This window comes from Martes martes, assembly GCF_963455335.1.
Source record: "Martes martes genome assembly, chromosome: 4".
NCBI lineage: Eukaryota > Metazoa > Chordata > Mammalia > Carnivora > Mustelidae > Martes > Martes martes.
In genome coordinates, this window is record NC_137891.1 from 49,421,084 (window position 1) to 49,448,788 (window position 27,705).

Here is a 27,705-nt window from a genome sequence, read left to right on the forward strand (position 1 = left end):
GTTGTTTGGCTGGCAAATGCCTACTCATCCTTCCATATAAAGTGTCACTTTCTTTTTTGGTGTGTCTTAGGCAGAGTTAATAAGCCCTTCCTTTTCTCAATACTCAGATCTGTTGGTTTAGAAGAATGGGCTATTTTCACTTTGAAAATTTGAAAATTTTACCCTGTTGTGCCAGCTCATGCCCCCATACTTTTCTTTCTGTCCTTAAACCATAAATTAGTGATTCCTTGGCGGCTAGCTCAGAAATAAGCTGGACTTTTTCATGCTTGAGAAGTTCTATTTGAATACTCTTCTGCTTGTCATCTTCAATCAAGATTTCAAGGGTGTTGATTTGATTCTGTACATCCCCAGAAACATTGAGGGGGGAAAAAAAGCAAAGTAATTATTACATTTAAGTGCTTATTTTTTACTTTTTGCATTTTATGAGAAAAGATGTTATTTAAGCAGATATATAGTAAATGCTTCTACATTTTGCATCAGAAAAAGTTTTAATTTTATTAAAAACAGTTATAGGTGATGAAATAAAGTCAAAATTTAAGAGCCTATCCCTTTATAAAAACCCTGAATTTTATTCTAGTACCAGTTAAAAGAGTAACCACGTATGGAATACTCAAAATTTTTCACCAGCATTTATATCAATAATCTAAAGGACACTTTTAGGAATTAAGTTCTCTTGCACAAAATACCACTAATGTTTGAAATTTAGAAAACAGCACTAAAACATAAAAATCATTACAGCTAGGTATATCTAAAAACCACTACTATCACCACAAAATTATCAGCAATTTGCATGGTATTTCCAAACTGAGGATACCATCTGAGTATCACCATCATAATTTCTGCTGTATCACTATACAACTGGCACCTATTTACCTAGGACATTTCTTAAATTCACTTATTTTACTTAAATATTATTTTAGTGTAAGCAATACCATCTGTGAAATCATGGTTTAATCTACTTCTATTACTTTTCTCATACACCTCAAATGTATATAATTAGCGTTATTTAAAAGTTTATAATCGTGTTACTTTCTAAAATTGTTATAAATAAAAATTAAATTGAGACTATGAAATAAAAAATTAAAAAGGAAATAAAATGTTACAGTGTTTTACCTGTAAATTTGCTGCTGTTTCCTGTTTTAATTTCGAAACTTCTGCAAGTTTTGTTTTTTGTTCCTTCACCATACAGGTCAGATCTTTAATTAAAGAGGAAGATTCATTTTCTTTTCGTTGGGCCCAAACAAGAGCATGCTTGCTCTTTGCTAACTCAGTTGCAACATTTTCAAAGCCATCTTTAACCTATATTTCAAAATTGCATTATAAATAGCAGTTCTCCAAATAAATAGAAACTATCTGTTTCTATGGCTGTGTTCTAATAAAACTTTATTTACAAAAATAGGCCCTGGGCTTTAGTTTGCCAATCCCTGCTCTACAGTAATAGAAGAATTCAGGCTGCCCAATTCCTATTCTAGTGCTCTCTTTACTTGACCATTTATAATCTCACTTAGTTTTTGCAGCAGCACTGAAGAGTAGCTATTATTTATGTGAAGAAACTAAGGTGCTAATAATTTTAAGTAATTTGCTTAAAATCATAAACCAATGTGTTAATAGAGCTAGAATTCTAAAATATCTCATCCAACCATATCTTGCTGATTCTGTTTTCAATAAAAAGCTAGATGCCAATTCTTACATCTTTAAATCTTCTGGCTTCAACAGTTAGAGCAATACGGAATTCATTTTCTAAATCCATATATTGTTGGTTTAATGTATCAATTTTTTCTTGGTATTCTTTTATATCCTGCTCATGCTTTCTTTCTTCTTTAGCTACTTCTTTAGCTAAGGCTTCCTGGAACTCAGCATCACTGAAAAACTCCCTTGTTTCAAGTTCTTTCCTGGAATGCAAAACAAATAAAAATCACAGGATACTTATTCCCCTGAAAACAAAGAAAAACTTTCAAGGTTTTTAAATAGTTGTTAAAATAGTCTATATTCTCTATTGTTAATTTATTTATTATTATTTTTTTCTATTGTTAATTTAAAATCAGCTCCTCACTTTGGAGCAGAGAAACTGGCACAGAATAGTAGAGGAAGGAGATATGAGTATTATTTGATTGTATATTCAGTGGTGATGGGGATAAAAGGAGTGTGCCATTTCTACACTGAGATAGTCCAGAGTCATTATATGGCTTCTAAAATTCTTTAGGCGCATTTGGAGAGTTCGTTCTCCTGTACTATATCCTCTACTTTGGCTGAATCTTTGACATACAACTAATACAGTCTGACCATTACTGGTGGTTGGTTAACAGAAAAAAAAAAACCCAGTTAAGTGTGAAATTATTTACCAATCTTCTGATACACAGGGTAAGGTTTTTTTTTTTTTTTTTTAATTTAAATGTGAGTTCATTCTTTAGAGTTCTCCACTATTTTTCCTGAGTAAGTAAAACCCATAATACAAAATCCATTATTTCTAGTTTAGATTTCTTTAAACTAGGACAAAAAGTTAAGATATTTCTAAAGGAAACTAAGTACAAAATTTTAGATTTTTACAATTATCTCCCCCAATCTTTTATAGTCATTCTGCCCCTGCATATGATGGCAATTTTCCCCAGCACATCAAAATTTAATTTATACATTAAAAATCTCATTTATGGGGACGCCTGGGTGGCTCAGTTGGTTAAGCAACTGCCTTCGGCTCAGGTCATGATTCCAACGTCCTGGGATCGAGTCCCACATCCGGCTCTCTGCTCGGCAGGGAGCCTGCTTCTCCCTCTGCCTCTGCCTGCCACTCTGTCTGCCTGTGCTCTCTCTCTCTCTCTCTCTAATCAATCAATAAATAAAATCTTAAAAAAAAAATCTCATTTATGTAAGGTCAAAAACAAAACAGGTTTGGGAAGAAACAGAATTAACCCATGGCAAATACACAATTCAACTGGTAGGGCAGTAAGCGTAGATAACTAGCTGCAAGTGTTCAAATTATTGTGGATTCCACAGAACAGGGCCGACACACTATAACTGATGGAGCAAATCTGGCCTGAGACTCTTTTTTGGGAAATAAACTTTTATTGGAACACAGCCATGCCCATTCATTTACATATTCCCTATGGCTACTTGTTTTACTACACAAATATAGTTTGGTATGGCCTGAAAAGTCTGAAATATTTTTCAGACTTTTTTATCTGGCCCTTCACAGAAAAAGTTCGTTGACTCCTGCACTTTAGAGGAAAAAAGACTACTAATTAATTTAATAGGCAGTTACTTGAAGGTCAATTAGAACAGTTTTCTCTGTATTACAATGAACAACTTTTGGTTGGGTTTGGAAAAATAAAAAATAAGCTTCATTGTTATAAGCTCTTACCTCAATAAAGCTACCTACTTATTTTTAAGCTACTAGTTCTTAATGTAATACTGATTTTAATGCATACATAAACATGTTATTTTTCACAAACCAGTTGTTAGATTTCACCACTGATCAATCAGTCTAGTTTTAGGTAAGGGAATAGGGTAGGGAGGGACCAAGAAACTTTTCTTTTTCTATTTTTAAATGTCATTACTTGGGGTGCCTGGATGGCTCAGTCAGTTAAGCATCGCCTTCGGCTCAAGTCATGATCCCAGGGTCCTGGGACTGAGTCCCTCCTCTGGCTCCCTGCTTAGTGGGGAGTCTGTTTCTCTCTCTGCCCTGCCCCCTACTTATGTGCATTTGCCTGCACATACACATACACTCTCTCTCTCTAATAAATAAAAATAAAATCTTAAAAAAATTCATTATTTTCCTGATATATTTTTCATTTACCTGTGTTCTTGTTCTTTCAATGCAAGAAGTTCATGAAGTTGCTGTACTTGTTCCTTTTCTTGATGAAGAGAAGTTCTAAGTAAGTTTATTTCGGTATCAGCCGCGGCAGCTTTGAGCTCTACCTCTTGGATAAGTCGCATCTAAGTAAATATACACCATTATGGTATTTAGATAATACTCTTTCTGCTTCTTCTATTTTAACGCCAGTTCTCCAAAGAAAAGTGCCTTTTCAATAATAGGAACTGGTGACTAAGCTGATTTTAAAAATTTATTAAATTTATTTATAAAATTTATTAAACTAATGATCACATAAAGTATAGCCTTAGAAGCATCAAATACACTAGCATTATCTATAGCTTAATTACATCATAGATCTCAATAATTTCCATTCAGAAAGTATGAAAATGCAATCTTCAGGCTCCCCAAAGACTTTTAAAACCTGGCTCTCAGAATGTAAGCCTAACAACCCACACTATTTCCACCGACTATTCTTATAATTGCTTTGTGAGGGCTAGTCAGAAATAATTCCAAGCGGGGAGGTGGAGGGGTGGGTGGGCGGCGGCATGGTGTGTGTGCGTCTGTCGGTCCTGGCTGGCTCAGTTGGTACATACAGCATGCGACTCTTGATTCTAGGGTTGTAAATTTGAACCCCATGTTGGATGTACAGACCACTCAAAAATAAAATCTTTGAAAAGAAAAAAAAATTCCACAGGAATTGTTATGTTTACATTAATTTTTGCACATACACTAATCTTTTAAGTTTACTCTGTAACACTATAACTTGTTTCAAGATACAATTATGGATTTGTGTTAACTCATATGACTGATAGATTAAAAGGGAGAAGTACCTGTGCTGCTTGCTGTTGTCCTTTTTGTCTCTCCATTTTTTCTAATGCTTTTTCCAAGGTTCTTAAGTGTCTAATGTGATCCTCTTGTTGATCTCTTGCTTTAATTAATTCAATAGTTAGTTTTTTAATTTCATTTTGAAGTTTGTGAACCATAACTTCGAGCTGTACTTTGGAATTTCTCTCTTTAAAAATAATCTCCCTTAGCCTAAAGGAGAAATCAAATGTGACTTTAAGTATGTATTATACATACAAAAGAATAAAAAAGTAGTTAATATTAAAGGGCTTAAGAGCAAACAAGATGGATTAAGATAAAGCCTGTGCCTTCAAGGAGTCCAACATCTAGGAGAGGGAACAGACATGGATACAGTTATAAAGCTGTAAGAGAGAAATGATATATAAATAGATGACTGAAAGTCAACTGTGACTTCCCTATATCTTCCCCAGACACAAAATATTGATTTTAGCTTTCTATCAGTTAAACCCTTTGATTACAGCCAAAAACTCTTAACTACTGAAATTAAAAGTGAGAATTTATTGACCTACATAACCAATTCAGAGGATGGGGTGCATGATTCTGAGGGACCACTGAAGCCATGAAGACCATAAGGATTCTCGTCTTGTGATTCTCTACAAGCTGGTTTCCATTTCTCCTACAGTAGGGCTCCTTGTAAAGTATGAAGGAGAGAAGGAAAAAGCTACAAATATCCCTGGGCTCACATTCTAACACCTCTAAGGACTAAGGCATTATGTTTACCCAGCCTGGGTCAGATGTTCATCTTTTTTTTTTTTTTTTTTTTTAAGATTTTACTTATTTATTTGACAGAAGAGAGAGAGAGAGACACAGCAAGAGAGGAAACACAAGCAGGGGGAATGGGAGAGGGAGAAGCAGGCTTCCCGCTGAGCAGGGAGCCTGATATGGGGCTTGATCCCAGGAACCTGGGATCATTACCTGAGCTGAAGGCAGATGCTTAACGAGCCGAAGGCAGTTGCTTAATGACTGAGCCACCCAGGTACCCCCAGGTGTTCATCTCTAGACCAATATTATAGGCAGGGAGGCGAATGATAATAGAATACAAGTCTAGCATTTGGACAGGGGACAACAAATAGCAAAGACAGCCTCATGAAGAAATACTAAGCTAGGTAGCCACTCCTATATGTATCTGCTGTAATTCCCAAGCCATAATTTTAAAAAGTCGATATATCCATCAGCTTCTATACTAGCCATTTCTCTAATTCTTATTCTTATTATCTCTTCTCTTGCCTTTGAGAGTAGTCTCCAAACTGGTCTTCCTTTGTTCACTTTCTCAACTCCAGTTTGGTATACTATATGAAGAGTATTGGACTTTATTCTGTGGACTATATGGTGGGTGGGAACAGAGTGACTACAGATCACTAGAATTAAAGCAATCCTCTAAGCGAGAGATACGGGACTAAACTAAAGTGACAGTAAAAGATAGTTCAACCTCTTTTAACAAACAGAATCAAAAAGACAGCAATACCAACTGGTTGTGGGATAGAACAAGAAAGGAAAAAAAAAGAAGATTCTTGAATTGCTAGCTTTGGTGGCTTACTGGATGGGACAATATTTATTAGGACAGAGAATATCAAATAAGGAGCAAGATAAGTACAGTATGGACATATTGATTTAAGACACTTATGAGCAATGTACACAAGGCATTTCTAATAGGTTATTAGCTGGTTAGATTTGCTCATCAAGGGGATGCCTGGGTGGCTCAGTTGGTTAAGAATCTGCCTTCAACTTGGGTCATGATCCCAGGGTCCTTGGATCAAGTCCCATATTGGGCTCCTTGCTCAGCATGGAGCCTCCTTCTCCCTCTGCCTACTGCTTCCCCTGCTTGTGGTCTCTGTTTCAGAGAAGCAAATAAATAAAATCTTAAAAAAAAAAAAAAAAAAAAAGATTTGTTCATCAAGGAGGTTTGGATGATAAAGATTTGGGAGCTTATAGATTAGGTATTAAAAAGCACAATAGAAAAAAAAAAAAAAAGCACAATAGAGAAGATTTGGTTTTTGACATAATGTATACTCACAGCATGGCACCTAGATGATAGGCTCTGTATTAGGGATAAGGAATGCAGAATTCCTACCAAGTTATGTAAGGAAATATGGAAATGTGTGAGGATCTAATGCCAAACAAGCATCTGAGGTATAAATAAAAGCAAAATCAGAAAAGATTGATGCTGGATTTTCAAGAAAATAATCTATATGTAACATGGTAAACATGGACAACAATGGAAAGGTTAAGGAAGGATAAAGATGAAGTGTGCCCAAATTTCGATTTAAATGGAATCTGGCTAGCAGCCCCAGACACTGCTTCCTCAAATATACCACTAAATGATACCTACAATACAGAATAAAGCAAAAATTCATACACATAAAATTAAAAACAAGAAAAAACATGTCAAAGTCTGGAAAAAATTTCAATTATAAGGCAAACATAACTAAATTAAAAGAAAAACAACTAGAATCCTCAGGCTTAGCCTCATAAAACCGTATCTTTCTGGGGGGAAAAAAAGGAAGATAAATTCTCACTCTTTCATGATTCAAGGTCACAGAAGCTCTATAAATCTACTATTCCACTCTATTAGCTACTTAGGTACCTAATGGCAATGAGAGTGCTGTTTTTCTGAGGTAGTCAGAGATTGTCAATTTATCCATCCTGTTCCATTACCCCTGTCTAGTATCTTCTTGTATCAAAGATAGCAATTCCTTAAACAAATAAGGCAGGAAGTTGGTGGGTGGTGTAGAAGGGCCAGTAATAGTATAATGCATCACAGCTTGCGTAATTGAGAGGTTCTCATAGAACTCATGATGGGTATTATAATTTTCCTTATAATCCAAAGGTACAAAGTACAAGAAAAATAGCTGCTGGGGATAGAAAATACCACATGAGTACCATAAAATTTTACTAGTTAAATGCCTAAACGAACCTGAGATCTGGGTTAGGGGCTGTGTACATGAACTTACTAATCTATTAAGATTGTAGAAGGGAATTTATCCACTGTATAAACAGACAGGAAATGGAACAGAAAGCAACTTCCCAAACTGTACTTGTTGGCAAATACTAAATCTAGAAACATAGTGCTCATTCAAGAAGAATAAGAGATACAAATCAACAAGAACTCTATGGAGAAGCCTTGTAACCCTTTGAGGAAAAGTATAACCTTAGAAATAATTATCTGCAGGAAACAAGATAAAAGTTACTGTAATTTCAGAAAACTGGTATTTTCAGAGAATGGACTAAGACAAAACTGTATTAGAGAATATATACAGAAAAAAAAACAGATAAAATGGGCAATGGAATGGATAAGATAGAAAAGCAGAGACACCAGGGTTATCTGGTATCAGAGCCCACCGTAGAAAACAATATGCAAGGGAGACCAAATATGACTCACAAAGCTGAAAGTTTCCCAATCCCTATTCTTTATAGAAACCAACACTTTACAGAAAAAAAAATGCCAATCCCTGTTCTAGTCTTTTGCTCTTCTTCACTTATTATACTTATTTATCAATCTAACACTTCCCAGCTTGAAGGCACAAGTAAGTGTACCCTGAATCCTCCATTTACATAACAAAAAAGCATTAAATCTTTAAATAAAATTAGTTCAAAACAAACTAAAACCACATACATTGTTTTTGATCTTACTACACCTACTATAAAGTATTCCAGTTCCAGGTTTAGTATTCTTTGCACTAGGAGAGAGAGATCTTTCAGTTTATAGATTTTCCCTTTACCTATCTGTGGTGAGTACAGCCAGGCTATGAATATCTTTTTTTTCATTTGCATGTTTGTGTAGTTCAGCAATATAATCCATAAGTTTCTTTTCAGCTTGTTCAGCTTTCCATCTCTTCTCTCTCTCTTGCTCTAGTTGTTCAATAAGTGTCTGAAAGAAAACAATAGTGTTATATGAACCTGCAAAAGTTACCTAACCTCTCATTGCCTCAATTTTCTCATTTATAATATAGGAATAATAGTTATCTAATTCAAAGGGCTGTGGTTAGAATTAAATTAGTGGAATTAAAGTATACAGAACAGTGTAGAACAGTGTGTGGTACACAATAGCCACTCAATAAATGCTAGCTGCTATTACTTTTGTCCTAATGATAATTATTATTTTCAAGCATTAAAGGCACTTTACTTGAGAACAGGGGGAGGAAAGCAATGGCATGGAAGGTTTGAAATTGTTAAAAAAGCAATTACACTACTGGAAGAACAGTGCACATTATAATCGAAAGTGTAACTAGAACTTCATAAGTAAAACAAGAGCAAGTTAATATTAGAAAAATAAAAATCAGTGTATACTAAAAATTCTTAACAACATGAGAATTATTAAGGCAAATACTGAGGAATATTTAAATTCCCGAAGGCCTGATTTTTTTTCTTGGTTTTGTTTCTCTTTTTAAAGTAAGCTCTCCACCAGACATGGGGGCCTGAACTCACAATCCTGAGATCAAGAGTCTCATTCTCTTCCAACTGAGCCAGCCAGGTACCCTTCTTTAGGGCTTCTTAATCTGGGATCCATGCTTTCAAAACTGGACTTCAGCAGAGTCATGAAAACCTTGACATTAAACACATTTTTGAATGTGCATAAAGTTTCTCTGAGAAGACCCGTAAATCTCTTTAGCTATGGATATGAGGGTCTGAGACCCCAAAGTTTGGAACCACTGTTTTAAGAAATAAGAACTTGAAAATTTTGATCTGTTTTTTGCCTCCACAAACCTATCACAAATGACGTCACTAAAATCTGACCTTAGATAAATGTCTAATTTCCATTCCTTTACACATTACAAAAATACACAAAATCTAGAAGTCAGGAAGGGAAAAATGGCCCAATCCGTCTCCCCAGTAAAATTATATTCAATATTTTTTGCTCATAAAAACATGCATTATTTTACTGGGATTAATTTCATATTTAAAACTAAGATTATTCACATTCATTTTTTCTTAATCTCTCTCTTTTTTTTAAGTAGAGAAATCAAGACCTGAGCTGAGATCAAGAGTCAGGCACTTAACTGATTGAGCCACCCAGATGCCCACTTAATCTCTCATATCATACCCGGTAAGTAGTATCTTCTGAGCTACTGTTGTCTACTTTAATGATTTCAGTCTTCCGTTCTTCTGCTTCTTCTAACATATTACAATTTGCTAAAGATGATCTTATATATAAATCTTTAAAGAAAGGTGGTTTCATTTTACGATTGCAGCTGCAAAGAATAAAACATAGGTAATAACCCAAAGAAATGTACAGTATTTATACTAGTTTGCACAACTTAGGTAGTGACAATCTATCAGTGAAAGAGATCCTTTTGTATTAATTTATATAAATATACTGAATCAATCAAATCTCTGACATTAGGAAAGTAATATCACTCTGAAAAAGCTTAAAGGAATAAGCCAACAGTATTAACTTCTGTCTGTGTGCCTCATTTGAATTTCTAAGACTAAAACAATTACCTCATAAAAGGGTTGTTGTTTTTACTGTGGTGCTTAATAGTCTGAATAGTTTTGGAATGATATGGGATTTTTGATCTTCGAGGAATTCTTCTATTACATTCTTTTCTGTTGCCATAGTCACTTTCAGAAGTCATATCTGTATCTCTTTTTGGTCTGAGATCTTTCTCAGGAACATTATCTACTAAAGAATCAGAAGTCTAGAATAAAAAAAACAACAAAGTTTGTTAAAAGTTCAGTAGAGTATTAAATATTTAAATGTGAAATTTCCAGGACATTATGACTTTTTACAAGATTAAAGGTTTGTAAACTGGGTACGTTCAGAATTAAAGACAGGGAATTTAGCTTCTGGTATGGACAAGGAAGCTCCTATGCGGTTGACTCTCAAGATAGCAATGATAAACTCTAGGAAAAATATAAACAAAACTAGAAACAAAAACTATTTGGAGGCCCTGGACAGTGAACAAAAGCAGGCTTATTTTTGAGAGGAGCTGACACTTGGAAAAAATGATCAGAACAGGATGTTTGTGTTTTTACACTTTTTCACTTGAGAGCTTACCACAATCAGCAGTACACAAGGAGTCTTAAACTTGGGTTGAAAAACCAGACTTTGGGCCTGAACAATCACTGGATAGTACAGACCATAAGAAGCCCAGTACAGGATTTAAAAAAAAAAAAAAATGAATTGCTGCCCAAGAGACAAATTTATAGTTTAAGTGAAAGCAAGTTAAATGCTTGCTATGACAAAAGTATCAACATTCTTCAGAGGGCTAGCTATAATAGCGTCCAAAGTCTCCGCAGCATAACATTCACAATGTCCAGGATATTCTCCTATTCTCAAAGGAAACACAATCAATGGAGATCTAACCTGAGAGGACTCAAATGTTCAAGTAAGCAGAAAAGAACAATGGTATATTACTTAGCTATAACAAAGAATTATATTGCCATCTGTGACAACATGGATGGACCTAGGGTATTCTGCTAAGTGAAATAAGTTGGAGAAAAACAAACACTGTATGATTTCATGTGTAAGTGGAATCTAAAAACAAAACAAATGAACAAACATACAAAAAACCCAAAAACAGACCCATGAATACAGAGAACAAACTGGTGGTTGCCAGAGGGGAGGGGATGAAGGGGTGGGCGAAATGAGTCAGAGAGATTGGAAGGTAGAGGTTTCCAGTTCTGGAGTGAATAAGTGAGAATAGGAAATACAGTCAATGGTATTGTAATAGCATTTTATGGTGACAGATGGTAGCTACAATTGTGGTGAACATAATATACAGTTTGTCAAATCACTATGTTATACACCTGAAACTATGTAAAACTGTTTATCAACTAAACTTCAATTAAAAATCATAAGAACTTTAAAATAATGATTATAACCATATTCAATGATATAAAATATGCTTGTCTTTAATGAAAAGAAAAATTCAGTAGAGAAAAAGAAATTATAAAAAATAGAAATTGTACAACTGAAAAATGCAACACCCGAAGTAAAAATTGGCCGGTCTTAAGAAGAGAATGGGGGTGATGAAAGAATAAGTGTACTTGAAGATCAGTTTATTGAAGTTCTTTAATTATTAAAAATTATTTAAAATGAACACAGTGGGAAAAAAGTTGGTAAGATGTACAGAGTCTCAGGGAACCATAGAAGAGTATCAAAAGGTCTAAGCAGAATCTGAGAAAAGGGAATATGGGACAGAAAAATATTTGAAATGATGTCAAAAATTTCCTAAATTAGGTAAAGACCAATTTACAGACTTAAAACACTCAGAGAAACCTTAAGTAGGATAAATATGAAGAAAAAGTATCCTTAAGCACAATGTCGCCAAATTGCTGAAAATCAAAAGTAAAGGTAAATTCTTGAAAGCAGCCAAAGAAAAATGACACATTATATAGAGGAAATCAAAGATTCTAATTAATGCTGACTCTGCATTCAAAACTATGGGGGCCAGGAGACAGTTAAGAGAGAGAGAAAAAAAAGCTGTCAATATAGAATCCTATATTCAGCAAAAAGTGTCCTTCAAAGAGGCAAAATGAAGAGAATTTGTTGTTCTCAGATGGCCACTATAGGATTTGCTACAGTAAGTACAGGCTGAGAGTCCTGGCTGAAGGAAAATAACACAAGGAAATGAAATCTCCAGAAAGAAAGTATCATATATGATTTATTTTGATTTTTTAAAAAAGATTTTACTTATTTATTTGACAGAGAGAACACAAGCAGGGGGAGCAGCAGGCAGAGGGAGAGGAAAAAACAGGCTCCCTACTTTGCAGGGAGCTAGACGCGGGACTCAATCCCAGGACCCTGTGATTGTAACCTGAGCCAAAGGCAGATGCTTAACCGACTGAGCCACCCAGGAGCCCTTCATATATGGTTTATATACATGTGAATACAAATAATTTTTAAATATTTTTTACTCTTAATTCCTCTAAAGCAAAAATTAAAACACTGTCTCTGGAATTTATAATGCCAAATGAGATACATTTGGCAACTATAACAAAGTGTAATAGATATAAGAATTCTACATTTTATATAAATATAGTATTGAAAAGTCTATTTTTAGAGCTGTCACACACAGAAATAAAAAGTATGACTAAAGAACCAAATATAAATTAAGACTGGATTATAAAAAATATACAAGATAGAAAAAGTAGAAAAATGAATAAAAAAGTGAACAGAAAGCAAACAATGAAATGGTATACCTAAGTCCAATTTCATCAACAATTATAGTAAATGTCAATGGACTATGGACTCTTCAAAAGGAGTGATGGCCAGGCTGAATTAAAAACAAGACACACCTATATATAAAACTTACTTCAATATATAGATATAGCAAGTAAAAAGAAAATGGATGCCACAATGGGCTACCACTTCATACCCAGTAGGATGGCTACAATCAAAACCACAGATAATAAACAGTTGGTGAGGATGTAGAGAAACTGGAACCCTCATACACTGATAGTAGGAATGTAAAATGGTGCAGTTGCTTTGGAAATAGTCTTGACATTCCTCAAAAGGTTAAACACAGTTACTATCTAACCTAGCAATTCCAATACTATAGATAGCAAAGAGAAATAAAAAACCTATGTTCACACAAAAGCATATACCTGAATATTCACAGTAGTGTTATTTGTAGTAGTCAAAAAGTGGAAATTACCCAAATTAACATATCAAATGAAGAATGGATAAAATGTGGTATATCCGTACAATAAATTAACTTACATTTTTAAAAAAATGAAGTACTGATATATGCTATAAAGTGGACAAAACCTGAAAACAACATGCTAAATGAAAGAATATAATCACAAAGGGCCACATATAGCTGATTCCATTTACATGCAATTTCCAGAACAGGCAAATCCATATAAAAATAAAATCCACTAGTAGCTGCCTAGGACTGGAAGAAAATGGTAGTGACTGGTAATGGGTACAAACCATTGAACTGCATGGTAAGCGCATTATAACTCAATAAAGCTGTTATTAAAAAAGAAAACACAAACCCGACTGATGGAAAAAGATTTATCACATAAATTATAAGCATAAGAAGGCTGAAATGGTTATATAATATCAGATAAAACAGACTTCAAGACAAAGAATACTCTCAAGACAAAGAGGAACACTTCATTAGGAAGACAGAATAGTCATAAACATGTATGTGCTTAATAACAGAGGTTCAAAATATAATAAGTGAATGTTAAGAAAATTAAAGGGAGAAACACTTAGATGGAGATTTTAACATCTTCCATACAAATACTAGAATCAGACAAGTAAATTTTTTTTTTTAAAGATTTTATTTATTTATTTGACAGAGATCACAGCAGGCAGAGAGATAGGAGGAAGCAGGCTCCCCGCTGAGCAGAGAGCCCGATGCGGGGCTCGATCCCAGAACTCTGGGATCATGACCTGAGCCGAAGGCAGAGGCTTTAACCCACTGAGCCACCCAGGCGCCCCAGACAAGTAAATTTTTAAAAAATCAGTAACAGTAACCAATAGAACTAGATTAAAATATCAGTAATGACATGAGCTATCTGAAAATACTACTAGCCATCCTGACTTAACAAGTGTACAATAAACATTCCGTCCAAGTGCACAAAGAACAATCACCAAGACAGACCACATGCTGGCTATAAAATAAGTCTCAGTAAATTTAAAAATGTTCTCTGACAAAATGAAAATAAATTAGAAGTTACTAACAGAACATATCTAGAAACCAAAATACTTGAGAATTAAATGAGACAGTTCTAAATAATCCTTGGATGAAGGAATAAATCACAAGAGAAATTAGAAAATATTTCTAGGTAAACAATGATGAAAATAAATGTATCAAAATTTGTGAAATGTAGCTAAAGCAGTGCTTAAAAATATTCACTGTTTTAGATGGTTAATTTAAATTAGAAGACAGTTCTAAAATAAATAATCTAAGCACTTATATTAAGAAGCTAAAAAATGAAGGGTAAATTCGAAGTAAGTAGAAGAAATAATAAAATGTAGAAATCAATAATACAGAACACAGAAAGCAAATAAAATTTACAAAACTATCTTTGTAAGAGAAACAAAATCTTGGCTAAATTTTTAAAAGATTTTATTTCTTTGAGAGAGAGAGCAAGAGAGAGAGCATGGAAGCACAAGCAGGAGGTGGGAGTGAAAGGGGAAGGGTAGAGGGAGAGGGAGAAGCAGGTGACACAGGACTCGATCCCAGGGCCCTGGGAGCATGACCTGAGCCAAAGGTAGACGCCTAACCAACTGAGCCACCCAGGTACCCCACCCTTGGCTAAACTGACCAAGACAAATTAATTAATTAATTAATTAAAAAATTATAAAATAAAAGAGAGAGGACACAAATCATTATCTGTAATAAAGGAAAGGCTATCATTACATATCCTATAAGTGTTAAAAAGGCAGTAAGAGAATATTAGTAATAATTTTATGCTGACAAATTAGATGAAATGGACAAATTATAAAACACAACTTATCTAAAGCAACACATGATGAGATAGAAAATGAGTTGCCTTATAATCATTAAAGAGAGTGAATTCATTATCACAAACCTTCTAGGCCCAGATAATTTTACTGGTGAACTTTATCAAACATTTAAGAAAGAATAATTCCAATCTTATAAAAATTTTTTAGAAAATTTTAGAGGAGGGGGGCAGTTTTCAACTCATTTAGGTAGGTAACATTAATCTAATATTGATACCAAAGATGCCACTATAAAAGTAAAAACAAATATCCCTCATGAGGAAATTATAAAACCTTTATAAAATATTAGCAAACTGAATCCAAGAATATATGAGATAATTTATCATGATTAAATGAGGTTTATCCCCAAAATGTAATGTTTGTTTAACATCTGGAAACTAATCAATGTAATTCATACTATCATGTGAGTAAAAAATTAAAAAAATATATGATCATCTCAACAGATGCAGAAAAAGCATTTAGCAAAAAAAATTCAACAACATCAGAAAACTCAGCTAATTGGGAAGAGAAGTAAACTGCTTAACTTGATAAAGGACACCTACGAAAAACGTAAGACTCACATCATACTTAATTGGGAAATATAGAAGGCTCTCTGAGGATCAGGAATAAGATCCTTGTGGCCACTCTCACCATTCATCTTCAGTATTGCGCTGCAAACCCTAGCTATCACAACAAAGCATAAAGGACCAGCATAAAGGTCAGAGAAGAAGGAAAACTGTTTCCATATGACTGTTTATGTAGGAAATCACCAGGAAAATGTAAAACAAGTACTAACACTATTAAATAAATTTAGCAAGGTCACAGGATCCAAGATATAGATACAGATATATATCAATAAATAAACAAACAGTATTTCATAAACAAGCAGCAATCATGGAACATGAAACCACAAAAATGGTTCAATTTACAATGTTATAATAGAAAATAATTATGAATAAATTTAATAAAAGATATGTAAAACTTATATACTGAAACTACTACTGAGAGTGATAAAAAAGATCTAAAGAACAGATATACAACATGGAATGATTTCAAAGTTATACTGAATTAAAGAGGCCTTACACAAAGGAGTATTGTACAACTGCTTTTATATTAGGTTCTGGAAGATGCATTTAATAATCTATGGTGAAAAAGGGAGGAAAGTGATTGCCTTGGGGGAGAAGACTGACTGGGAATGGGTAATGTTGATGATGGTTATGTTTATCTTCATAGAAGTTGGTAACAGGTATATACTTGTATATTGTCAATTCAGGGAAAACATGTATCTGTATTTTTTTTTTTAAAGATTTTATTTATTTATTTGACAGAGAGAGAGAGAGAAAAGGGGAGGGAGAACAAAGCAGGGGGAACAGCAGGCAGAGGGAGAGGGAGAAGCAGGCTCCCCAAGCAGGGAGCCCGATGCTGGGCTTGATCTCAGGACGCTGGGATCAGGACCTGAGTGGAAGGCAGATGATTAATGACAGAGCCACCCAGGCACTCCCACGTACCTGTATTTTACATCAAAAGACATGGTTAAAAAAATACTGAACTCTACAGTTAATAATATACATGGCTTAAGTATTTTGAGGGAAATATACCAATGCAAGTAATTTACTTTGAAATGTGTCATAAGATAGTTTGAACAACGAATAAATGGATAGATATATAATGATACAAGCAAAGTAAAATGCTGACAGTGGAATCTAGTTTCTGGGTATACTGGTATTCACTATGAAATTCTTACAAATTTGTTCTAAGTTTGAAAATTTTGTAGTAAAATGATAGGGAAAAACTAAAAGATGGAAGTCTTCACAGAGAACCTCAAAATCAGTGAAATAATTTTAAGTCTCATAGTTAAGAAAAAACATCATGGTAATATAGCACATTTTCAGTAATTTTATGACCTGACTTATAAATTACTACTTTTGAAATTACACTGAGTATATATATCAATGGAAATTAAAACTGTTTACCTTTCACACAAGTTAGCATTCACCTAGTTTTTTAAATATGCAGAGCAATGAATCATGTTTTTTCCCCCAGATAGCTGGACTCCTATTTTTGGTTACAAAGTAGGAAGAATTATCACTATAACCGAGTAAGAAGCATATTGGTGGAAAGAATACTGGGCTGGATATCAGAGATCTGGGTCTGAAGCTTCAACTCTTACTACTCAAGGACACTTACATAAACTCCTGAGTTTCTTTTCTATAAAATAAGCATGATATATTGATCCCTAGCTACCTGATTGGGTTGCTGTAAGAATGAAATGAGGATGGCATTAAATAAGTTGCAAAAGTTCACTTCAAATTCAGGTTACTAAAATTAAATCTAAGTTCTGACACTGGCAGAAGAGTCAGCCTTTAGAAAAGAGGAACGATGAAATCTGAGGAACAGTAAGTCTAAGAGCTAAGAGCTCAGTGACACATTATCAAGGATGTCAAAGAATATATAAGCTGGCATTCTTACCCCAGGTCTATTCCTACCTACCTCTGTGGCTCAAGTGGTGTCTAGGGTTTTCTGGCAGACACAAAATCCTTACAGCCCTATTCATTTACTGCCCTAAGGTAGACTTTTTGTTTATCTAGCATTGTTATGTTAGTGTTATAACTATGATAATAGTTCAGAATTATTAAAAACCTTTTGAACCATAATTCTACCATTAGCATTTTCTACTCCACACCCCCCCTCATTTGGAGAAAAATATTTTGAATATTAAAATTTAATTACAAATAACTAGGTTAAACTGACATTTGACTAATAGCTTCTTTGGCCTGTACCACAATATCTCTATCCTTTATCCAGATAGGGGCTAAATAATAATCCACTGCATTCTGAGAAGTGTGGTGCTTAAGAAAACAACTGTTACTGTAGATCACATTCAAGAATGCTACAGCACAGACTGGAGACCCAAACAGCAATAAAATCTAGGCATTGTAGTCCATTCTCACAATTCAAAGATTCTAAAAGCCAGTGTACCAGTAGCAGGGGTAAAGAATATCTCAGGAAAGTAGAGATTAATTTGGTGAGGGTCTGCTGTAAACAGAAACTGAAGCAGGAACTATGTAAGTTAACCTGTCATTCAGCTCTAAATTCTAGAAGTGGTTTTGACCTTTAAACAACTGTAGATAGTAGGGGCCCAAAGTAACTCACATATCCTCTATGTTTATAAACGCTGAGTCAGAAGAGTTCTGAGTTTGCTCAAGATCAAAAGGTTGGTTGGACAGAAAAAAATGTGATGTAAAGCAGAATAAAGAAATTAATAATAAACACTTGAAGGACAATAAGGAAAAAGAGTGAAAAAAGTATGTCATCTTTTTCTACTACTATTACGAAACAGAATCTTATTTCTGTAAAGGAAAAAAACCATACATACACAACAGAATGTTAACTATAAATCGTTTTGGGTTGGTTAGTTTATTTATTTTTTTTTAAAGATTTTATTTATTTATTTGACAGACAGAGATCACAAGGAGGCAGAGAGGCAGGCAGAGAGAGAGGAGGAAGCAGGCTCCCCGCTGAGTACAGAGCCCGATACGGGGCTCGATCCCAGGACCCTGGGATCATGACCTGAGCCGAAGGCAGAGGCTTTAACCCACTGAGCCACCCAGGCGCCCCTTATATGTTATATTTATTTTAAATTTTTCTTAACTACTTTTTTTTCCCCCAACAAACACTGCTTAGAAATATAGGAAAAATAGTTACTTCTGTGAGAAGCTGTAAAATTTGATCATCTAATTTCTGAAGTTTCATGTCGTTATGAAAATTGTTTTCATGGTTAACTTTCTCCGGCTCAGAAGATGGACATATAGATATAAATGATGTCAAACCAGTATCTGTTGGTGATGCAAACTGATCCAAGGGAACTATCTCATCAATGGGTGGTGTTACCACTGGCATACTACCAATTATCTATGATACAGAAACAAACCAAAATCTTTTAAATTTACATGAATTAAAATTTGAAGGTATCTTTTCTATTAGAAAAAAACAATACCATACCTCATCTTCACTTATATTTAGAGGAGAATCAGAAGAAACTAAATTATCCAAAAGACCTTCTAAGCACTGTAGGCGTGATGAATTTATTTCTGACGAATTTACTGGCTCACCAAATATGTTCTTGCAGTCTAGGATTCTAAGCTGTGGCAATGTCTGGAGCATAATTGCTCTGTACCCTTGGAAACAAATCATTCAAAATGAAAAGTTAGGCATTAAAAAGTTAATTATTTCTCAAAATTACTAAATTTATCACCTACCAGCTATATCACCTGAATGATAAAATTAGTCCTGGAATACAACTAATATACTTGTAAGAAAAGCTACTTAGTCCTTCTCTAGTATGTAATCGTTTAAACTATAAAACAAACAAAACACTCTCCACCACCCCTCCCACATAATCCTCCTGGTGATGATCAGAAAGTTAAAAATCATTATTGCTGGATTTATCTTTCATAAAATTGCTTTAAAGTTATAAATGCATGATACTGGTAAATTTCCAAACATATCTTTTATTTGTAATATGATTAGTATAAATATAAATCAGGATAATGTGGGTAACCACCAGAAATTCAGAATTTTGCTAATGAGGCCTTAAATATTATTTTATTTTAGTATTATAAGTATTATTTTATTTTATTTTACAATTAAATGTCCCCATCTTTCTCCCTTAGATATAATTAAGATTAAGATAGGCAATCTATAAACTATTCAAGAATATTTTCTACATACAATGAAATATGAGAAATCTGACAAATTTACATTTGGTGTTTAGGCTAAAAGAAACACTTTAACTTTGCTGAAATATAATGTTAAAACCAAGTATTTCTAAAAAGGCCAATGAAGTGGTTGGAAGAACTCCAAAAGAAAGAAAGAATCTGGCAAATCAATATTAGAAATTTTGAGGGGAAAAAAGTTATTTCAGTAGTAGTAAGTATCCTTTCAGTTCTAGGGGGAGGGCAACCATATTGAAATATGTGAAAAACAAAGGTTCAAACGGAAGGAACCAGAGATTCTTAAGACAAATTGTTAGGAGAAAAAATCCAACTTGGGTGAGTACAGAAAACAAAAATAAAGTTGTTTTAGAAATAAGGCTCCTCCCCCACCCCAAAAAACAGGGTTTCCCCAGAAAAACTGAGGTCTGCCCTGATACTTAGGTAGACTCTCTATTATACGGCCTTAGGAAAATAGTTCATCCCACATCTATTATGTTCTTCTGTGAAATAAAATTATCAAAACAGGTTTCTATTCTGGGAAAAGCCTTCATACAGTTGCATATTAATGACAGATTGGAGCCAACTCTATAGCCAACTTCTACTCAAGCTGATCTTTAGAGTATATATTTGTATTTTACATTTGTATCCTATTGCTTGGTTAAGCCATTTGAAATAAGTGATAACAATAAGAAATAGTGGTCTGGTCTGCTTTGTATTTACCAACTTCAGTGATTCTGAATTAGATCAAATGGCTTTTCGGCAGAATCTTCTATATATCATATTATTAAATTAACACATTCACAAACAAAATCAAAAAGGTACACAGGAAAAAATTTTCTTAATATTTCCTGATTTCCAGCTACTTTTTCCACCCTTTCTGCATTTCCTGATTCCTACCTACTTAATATTGAAGTTAGCCATTGTTAACAATTTTTGGTATAGCCTTCTAGATATTTTATATATATAATCAGCAAATATACACACATATGTTACCCTTTGCATACAACTGATAACCAATTACATGGAATGCTTTCAAATGAGCTTGCTTTTTTCTATCAACAGTGTATCTTGGAGATAACTGCCTATCAATAGCTAAAGATTCCACATTCTTTTTTTTAGTATAATACTATGGCTGCATAGTATTATACTGCTTAAGAATAGATCACAACAATCTAATTTTGAGGCATTCACTTATCAAATATAAAACTGTCTAAAGAGAATTATTTGTCAGATAAACATTCTCTTAACTGAATTTGTCTTGATAAAATTACTTATTTGCAATTATGTTTTTCCAAATATATTATAAAAAGTTGCAAAGCTTAAAGACAAAAGGGTCACAAATACGAGTTACAGGAAACAAAGGAGCTCTGAATATTAACTGTTACAAAAAGTATTACTGTTACAAAAAGTATTAATTGCTCATACCTGGTACATGACAGACAGGGTTATCGTCTCCATTTTTTTCCAAAATAAGATTAGTCAAGAAGTTCAAGCCTACCACACACTGAAGTAAGTGATGGATACTATCTATACAATTACTATGTAGGTCAATATATCTAAGTTTATGTTTAATTCCATGAAGGGGAATCAAACCTGCAGTAAGGAAAAAAAAAACTCTTTTGATGCCACCAAAGTCATTTTTCCAACAGCTAATAAAAAATAATTCTATACAGATTAGATTTTGAGGCAAAGAAGCATTAATAAGAAGTCTCTGCAAATAGCTATACCTAATAAACAGTATGAGTAAAGACATTTGTTATTTTGAAGAAACAGGTTTAGCATCTCTTGAGACCCTAGCCCAGAGGTTCCTGGTCACTGGTTCTCTTCAAACAGAATGTATGGACCTTCCAAGGTCAACGCATGTACTTCTATGAGAAGTACATGTGCTCCTCTACGCTATTTTCACCCTCGTCCAAGTCTCCATTATCTCTCACCTAGACCACTGAAATAGCTTCCTAACTGGTCACCTGACTTCCACTCCGATTCTCCTAAAATCCATTCTTCACTCACTCAGCAACCGAAGTGATCCTTTAAAAACAGCCTGTCATTTGTTTAAAGCCCTCTTATGGCTTCCTATTGCACCTAGAATAATATGCAAACTTTTTTACCCAGAGTATGAAGCTGTGATCTGGCCTTTGCCTACCTTCTCATCTCTTTTATTAGCACACTAATCCCTCATTTGCTATGCTCTAGCTATATTACCCATCTTTCTCTTCCTTTATCATGACAAGGTTAAAGATGCCTTAGTGTCTTTGCATGCACTTATCATAAACACTGCCTTTATTTATTGAACACATAAATTATTATCATTCTAAGAATTATCTATTAAAACTTACATGGTTGCCTATTATATTTTCTTCATATTTACTATAATCTGATATGAAGTCACTAAATGAACCCTTTCAGGTGTACAGCTCAATGTACATAAGCAAGCATATACAGTTGTGTAACTACTACTATAACTGAGATACAGAACATTCCATCACTCTAGTCAATGTGTCCCATCTTCAACCCCTGGAAACTAGTGATCTGATTTCTGCTCCTATAACCTGTCTTGGTCAGAATGTCATATAAGTGAAACCATACAGTGTATCCTTCTGTGTCTCACTCTCTGCACTTAGCCTAATTCTTTTTAGATCTATTCACGTTGCTGCATATATCGACTGTTCATTCCTTTGTATTGCCAAGCAGGAGTCTATCAGGCGGATGAATCATAATTTGTTTACTAGGTGACAGACATATGGATGGTTTACAGTTTCAGAAAATTATAAAGAATCATATAAACATGATTATATAAAAAGCATATAATGATATAAACTTTCATGTACAGGTTTTTGAACAGACATGTTTTCATTTCTCTTAGGTAAATACCTAGGAGAGGGACTGCATGATCATATGGTTAAGTGTATGTTTAACATTGTAAGAAACCTTCAAACTCTTTTCCAAAGTAGTTGTTCCATTTTCAGTTCTCCTCACAATGTGTGCAAATTCTAGTTGCTCTATAATCTCACCAGTATTTTGTATTATAAATTTTAAAACTATCTACTGTAGTAGGTATAAAGGAGTAATTTGTGTTGCCTTAATCACTAAAGATGCTAAACATTTTTTTCACGTGCTTGCTAATTTGCCATTTAGATTTCCTCCTGGGAAATGGTCAGCTCAAATCTTTTGCTTATTTTTGAGGGGTTGACATTATCTTATTTTTTGCTTTTCTTCCCCACTACAGGGTAAGCCCTATGACAAGAACCCTATCTATTTGTTGTGTTTTTTTTTTATCACTACAGAACAGTATTTGATACAGTTATCTTCAATAAATATTTGTTGAGTAACTGAATGAGCAATCTTATCCAAGACTCACATTTTTCAGATAAGGCAACTGCATCCAAACAGTAATATTCTTTGCTCAACATCACACAGCAGTGACAGACTAGGGTTAATACTCAACTCCAATACTTTCATATCTTTGGGGGCAAAAGTTTTAAAAAATTAATATACTATTGCTATTCCGGCTTAACAGCAGGGAGTAGACTGCTTTAATTTTTTGTATATGAAATACCTGGAATAGGCTAGTATTTTTCTAGTATGGGAGAAAAATAAACACATGAATAAGACTGTCTCAAATATTGCCAGGATTATGATGATAATTAGAAGAATTCTGCCAGTTCTAAGAGATAATTCTTAGAATAATCATGAAACTTTGTTCATTTTATCAGTGTATCACTTTAATCAATTAAAAAATAGGTAAAATTGTTTAACCTTCTTAGACCTGCTAAAAGTCAAAAAGAAAATTATTTGATCTTCAATTTACAATATAGCCTTTGGAATGTAGTATGGTTCAATATGTTATATGATCCAATATGGTAGCACTAGTCACATGTGGCTTTGTAAATTTAAACTAAAATTACAAATTCAGTTCCGCACCGCACAAGCCACATTTCAAGCACTCAAGGACACATTTGGCTACTCGTTGCCATGTCGGAAAGGATATTTAATATTTTCATCACTGTAAAAAGTTCTACTGGAACTATTCTTTATATAATAATAATATATATAATAATTTATATAATTCTTTATAAATAGCATATTGATCAATTATTTAAGATTAAAACATTATTCTCCTGAAGTAAGGCCCTCCTATCCAAGTTTTTTTCTGTTACTGATCACCTAGTCTCACCTAGTTTGTATTCCTATTTTTTATTTAGCCATAGCTTTGGGACCAACAAAAAAAGGCTTAAGACTGAAGCACACTCTCTAGATGGCATTTTTGGTCAAAAACAGGATTATTCAGTTTTCAGCATGCTGAGCTTAGCCTAACTCCTCACATGTGGCAAACATTCAGCATTATAGAAAACACAAGATTATCTACTTACCACTAAGATCATTTATTTGGTTATAAGATAAATTCAGTCTAGTCAGATTAGTTAGTGCTTCAAGTCCTAAAATAAAATAAGATAAGATAATGCTATATAGTATTACAATACTATTTCAGACAGTTTTGAAGCAAATCTATAGTGTGGTAACAGTGAAATTAATTTTATTGGTATTTTGCAAAATACTTAAAAAATTATTTACTTTTCTGGAAGAAAACTTTTATGTAGTAAATTTTAAGGTCAGTTTTCAAAAGTTTATGATAGTATTTATTCCATTCTTTTGGGAAGAAGAAAAATGGACTTAAATCGTTTCCTTATGGAAAATATCACATTAAAATCACTTACAAACCTTCTATTCTTGTGATCAAATTGCAGGACAAATTTAAAGTGCACAGTTTTGTCAGTGTGTTTAGCCCTTCAATTCGATCTATTTGATTAGATGACAGATCTAAGTGTTGTAAATTCCAAACATGATCAATGGCTTCGATTTTTGAGATGTTATTACAATGAAGATTGATGGCATGAAGGGATGAATCTAAAGATAATTCTGATATGCTACAAGAGAAAATATATATTATCAAAAGCAAGTAAGAAATGGATTTAAAAATTATGACCAAATATAATTAAAATCAACCAAACAGCATGTAGATGATAAGCATGTGCTCTACTCATTTTACAATGAAATCCTTCCTACTTATGGTAGCCTTTTAACATCTTATGAGGTTAGTGCTTCTTACTACTAATCGGTATTCTGGACCATACAGATAAAGAAGAAACCCACTCAAGAGAGGCAAGTGACCCTGGGCATTTCTACCTTCTATAAGTAACCAAGTCATGAGCATATAATGAAAGCTGTAATTGTAATGATCCTGGAATCATAATACCCCAGTTCAAATCTTCATTCTACTAATTTTTTTTTTCTAAATTACTTAAACAAATGAGTTAACCTCTCTAAGCCTCTGTTCCCTCATTTGATTTAATTTCACAACAATTCTAAGCAATAGATATCATAAGGATACTAACGTTTGCAGAAATTAAATAACTTGTCCAAGTTCTTATAGTTATTACCTGAGGCAGTGTAAGTCTAGATCTGGCACTGTACTTTGTAATCTTACTTTCTTTACTGTCTGCAACAGCTATTTAACTCAGAATGTAGTCAGATTTCAAAAGAAACCACTAGTTATTACTCTTTTTAGTGAAAAAAATCCATCCTTCCTTCTATACATTTGGAATGCACCTCCCCTAAATAGAACTCATCTCTTCATTCTCTCAAGTACAGCCACTTACAACCAGAACCTCTCCTAAAGATGGTAGTTCCAGGAACAAAACTACAGTGCATATAGTTCAGAATTGCTGGGCAGAGGGACAGTGGGGAATGGGGCCACACAACGTCATGGGCATCTGTTCAATGTTCTGTAGCAGCTACTGTGGAGGAAACAACTCTGGCAGCAGAGAAGTGAGAAGTTTAGTAGTCAGGGAGTAAAAGGAAAATGAGGAATTCTGGTGTGCTTCCAAATTAGCATCAAGAATCTCAAATTCAAAATCAAAAATCAAAACCACTTTAAATATGCCATAAAGTCATTCAACTCCTCCCTTAAACTTCAGAATGAAGCACATATTAACATGTGGCAGAAAAAGATAAAGCATTTGTAAATTTGAAACTACCAATCTCTAAATGTGACTGCTGAAATATTTTCCAATTCCTTACCTCCTGTCATTTACTGAGCTATCCTTGTGCTTGCTATTAACATATGCTCTTAATGACATTTATTTTCTCACACATTTCAGTTTCTGGAAATTAGTACTGTGCAGATAATCTGCTACAGTAGAAAAAGCAGAAAGTGAAATTAGATAGAAATAGGTTTGAATTTGCACTTAGTGGCTTACCAACCGGAAGAAGTTGGGAACACTATTTACATCCTCTGGATCTCAGATCTGTCACTTGTAAAATTACTACCTTGTAGAATTATTGTGAGGGGGTAGTAATAACATATATGGTATGTACACATAGATGGCGTTCAGTAAATGGCACCTATTAAACATAAATGTAAATATTCCTTTAAAAACCATCTCCCTGGGGTCTTCTGGCAAATTTGAGATCACCATCCAGAAAAGGATGGTTTAATTTTCAGCAGCAAGGTTCCGCATAGAGCAGGGCATGCCACGAAGGAACAGCAAGTGCTGTTCGAGCACAGCAAGGAACTCCCTGTAGATCAGTATGGCTAATCAGAGGATAAACAGAGAATGGGTATGAGGTTAATGCCGAGAAGGTAGACAGGGACTAGTCAGTAAAGAATCAAGACCCTAGTAAGTCACGCATAAATTTGGGCTGCATGTAAGAAAGAAATGACTAGCTAAATATGATGTTTAGTACTCTCAAGAAGTTTATGTATATATGGATCACAGTGTTTTGCAAAGGAGAAATTAGAAGGGAGGCAAAGAGAATTGAGGAAAACCTAATTCAGAGCAGCAAACCTTCGCTTCACGGTTGCCAAATTTACCACAGCGCCACTTTTTGTCATGATTAACAGAAAGAGCAGGAGACAAGACAGAACCCGAGACGACCAACCATTACAGAGCAAGCAAAGGAAGAATAATCAGTCAAGAAAAGAACCAGTAAAGAGGGAGGACGGCCAAAGACTGGTAGAGAATGAGATCGTAGGGCAGTCCAGGCTACTCAGAAGGCCAAGGAGGAAAGGAGTGAGGACTCGCTGGACCTGGCACTTCAGAAGAACAGTTACGGCGCAGTAAGGCAGGGGGGAGCCAGACAGCGTCGGTGTGCGGTCTGGGTGAAGCTGCGGCGCCTCCGCTCCGGGGCAGCTTGCTATCTACGGCGGCCGCCTGCGGAACGCGCGGGCCGCTCCCGGCTGCGGAGCACCCTTTACCTCCGCAGGCCTTTGTCCATGAAGCACAGATCCCCGCAGATGCTGTCGCCGTCTTCATTTTCGACTTCCGCCTCCACCGGCGCCTCCATGGCACCGGTGACGGGGACCGTGGTCTTAACCGGCGCCCAGAGCTGGGTGGGAGAGCCCGGAACACGCCTTCTGGGTGAGCGGAAGTCCAGTCCGAGGGGGCGGGGGCGACGGCCCCCCGCCCCCCTCCAACTGAAAGCCGGGCGCTTTGCCGCCTTGACAAGTGCCGTAAAGCGGGAAGCCCGATTTTCTTCCCTAAGGGCTTCCCTCCCTTTTACGGTATCCACGGCGCGATTCTTGGGACTTTCCGTAATGGGAAACATCATCCCGTGTGTGTGGTTGTTGGGTAAAGAATGGGTTTTTCCTGAGACGCTCTCCTGCATGATTTTTGCGTTGTAGGCGACTGACTTCTGAAGGCGAGTTAGCAGCTGTTTGTCTTTACAGAACTGTAGTCATACATACCCATAAGTTATTCCCCCACCGGCCATTGCACCTACTGTTGATTTAGTAAGCATTTGTGGGATGCCTTACAGATGCCAGGCACTTCCCTGTGACAGGAGAAGGAAGTTGAAGCCCATTCTCGTTCTCTGGAAGCAGTCACAGTTCAATGGAGGAAACAAAGAACGGCCGAGCAACG

General features: G+C 34.9%; 1 protein-coding gene across 2 annotated transcripts in view; it reads right to left on the reverse strand.

Annotated features, from left to right (window-relative positions):
- LRRCC1 (leucine rich repeat and coiled-coil centrosomal protein 1) overlaps positions 1 to 27,218 on the reverse strand; it is a 36,329-nt gene extending 9,111 nt beyond the window's left edge. The window contains exons 1-14 of one of the 2 annotated variants that reach the window (XM_080800835.1): positions 27,042 to 27,166; positions 24,506 to 24,711; positions 24,157 to 24,222; positions 21,212 to 21,379; positions 19,074 to 19,249; positions 18,777 to 18,983; positions 10,112 to 10,308; positions 9,714 to 9,861; positions 8,392 to 8,540; positions 4,639 to 4,843; positions 3,791 to 3,930; positions 1,691 to 1,892; positions 1,114 to 1,299; positions 163 to 337 (exon numbers count right to left, since the gene is read on the reverse strand). In XM_080800835.1, coding sequence (XP_080656961.1) covers positions 163 to 337; positions 1,114 to 1,299; positions 1,691 to 1,892; positions 3,791 to 3,930; positions 4,639 to 4,843; positions 8,392 to 8,540; positions 9,714 to 9,861; positions 10,112 to 10,308; positions 18,777 to 18,983; positions 19,074 to 19,249; positions 21,212 to 21,379; positions 24,157 to 24,222; positions 24,506 to 24,711; positions 27,042 to 27,130 — 2,314 coding nt within the window. In that variant the 5' untranslated portion in view covers positions 27,131 to 27,166. Of the gene's footprint in view, positions 1 to 162; positions 338 to 1,113; positions 1,300 to 1,690; positions 1,893 to 3,790; positions 3,931 to 4,638; positions 4,844 to 8,391; positions 8,541 to 9,713; positions 9,862 to 10,111; positions 10,309 to 18,776; positions 18,984 to 19,073; positions 19,250 to 21,211; positions 21,380 to 24,156; positions 24,223 to 24,505; positions 24,712 to 27,041 lie in introns of both variants that reach the window. The other variant, XM_080800834.1, reaches the window with a different exon arrangement.
- Between the last annotated feature and the right edge of the window lie 487 nt (positions 27,219 to 27,705).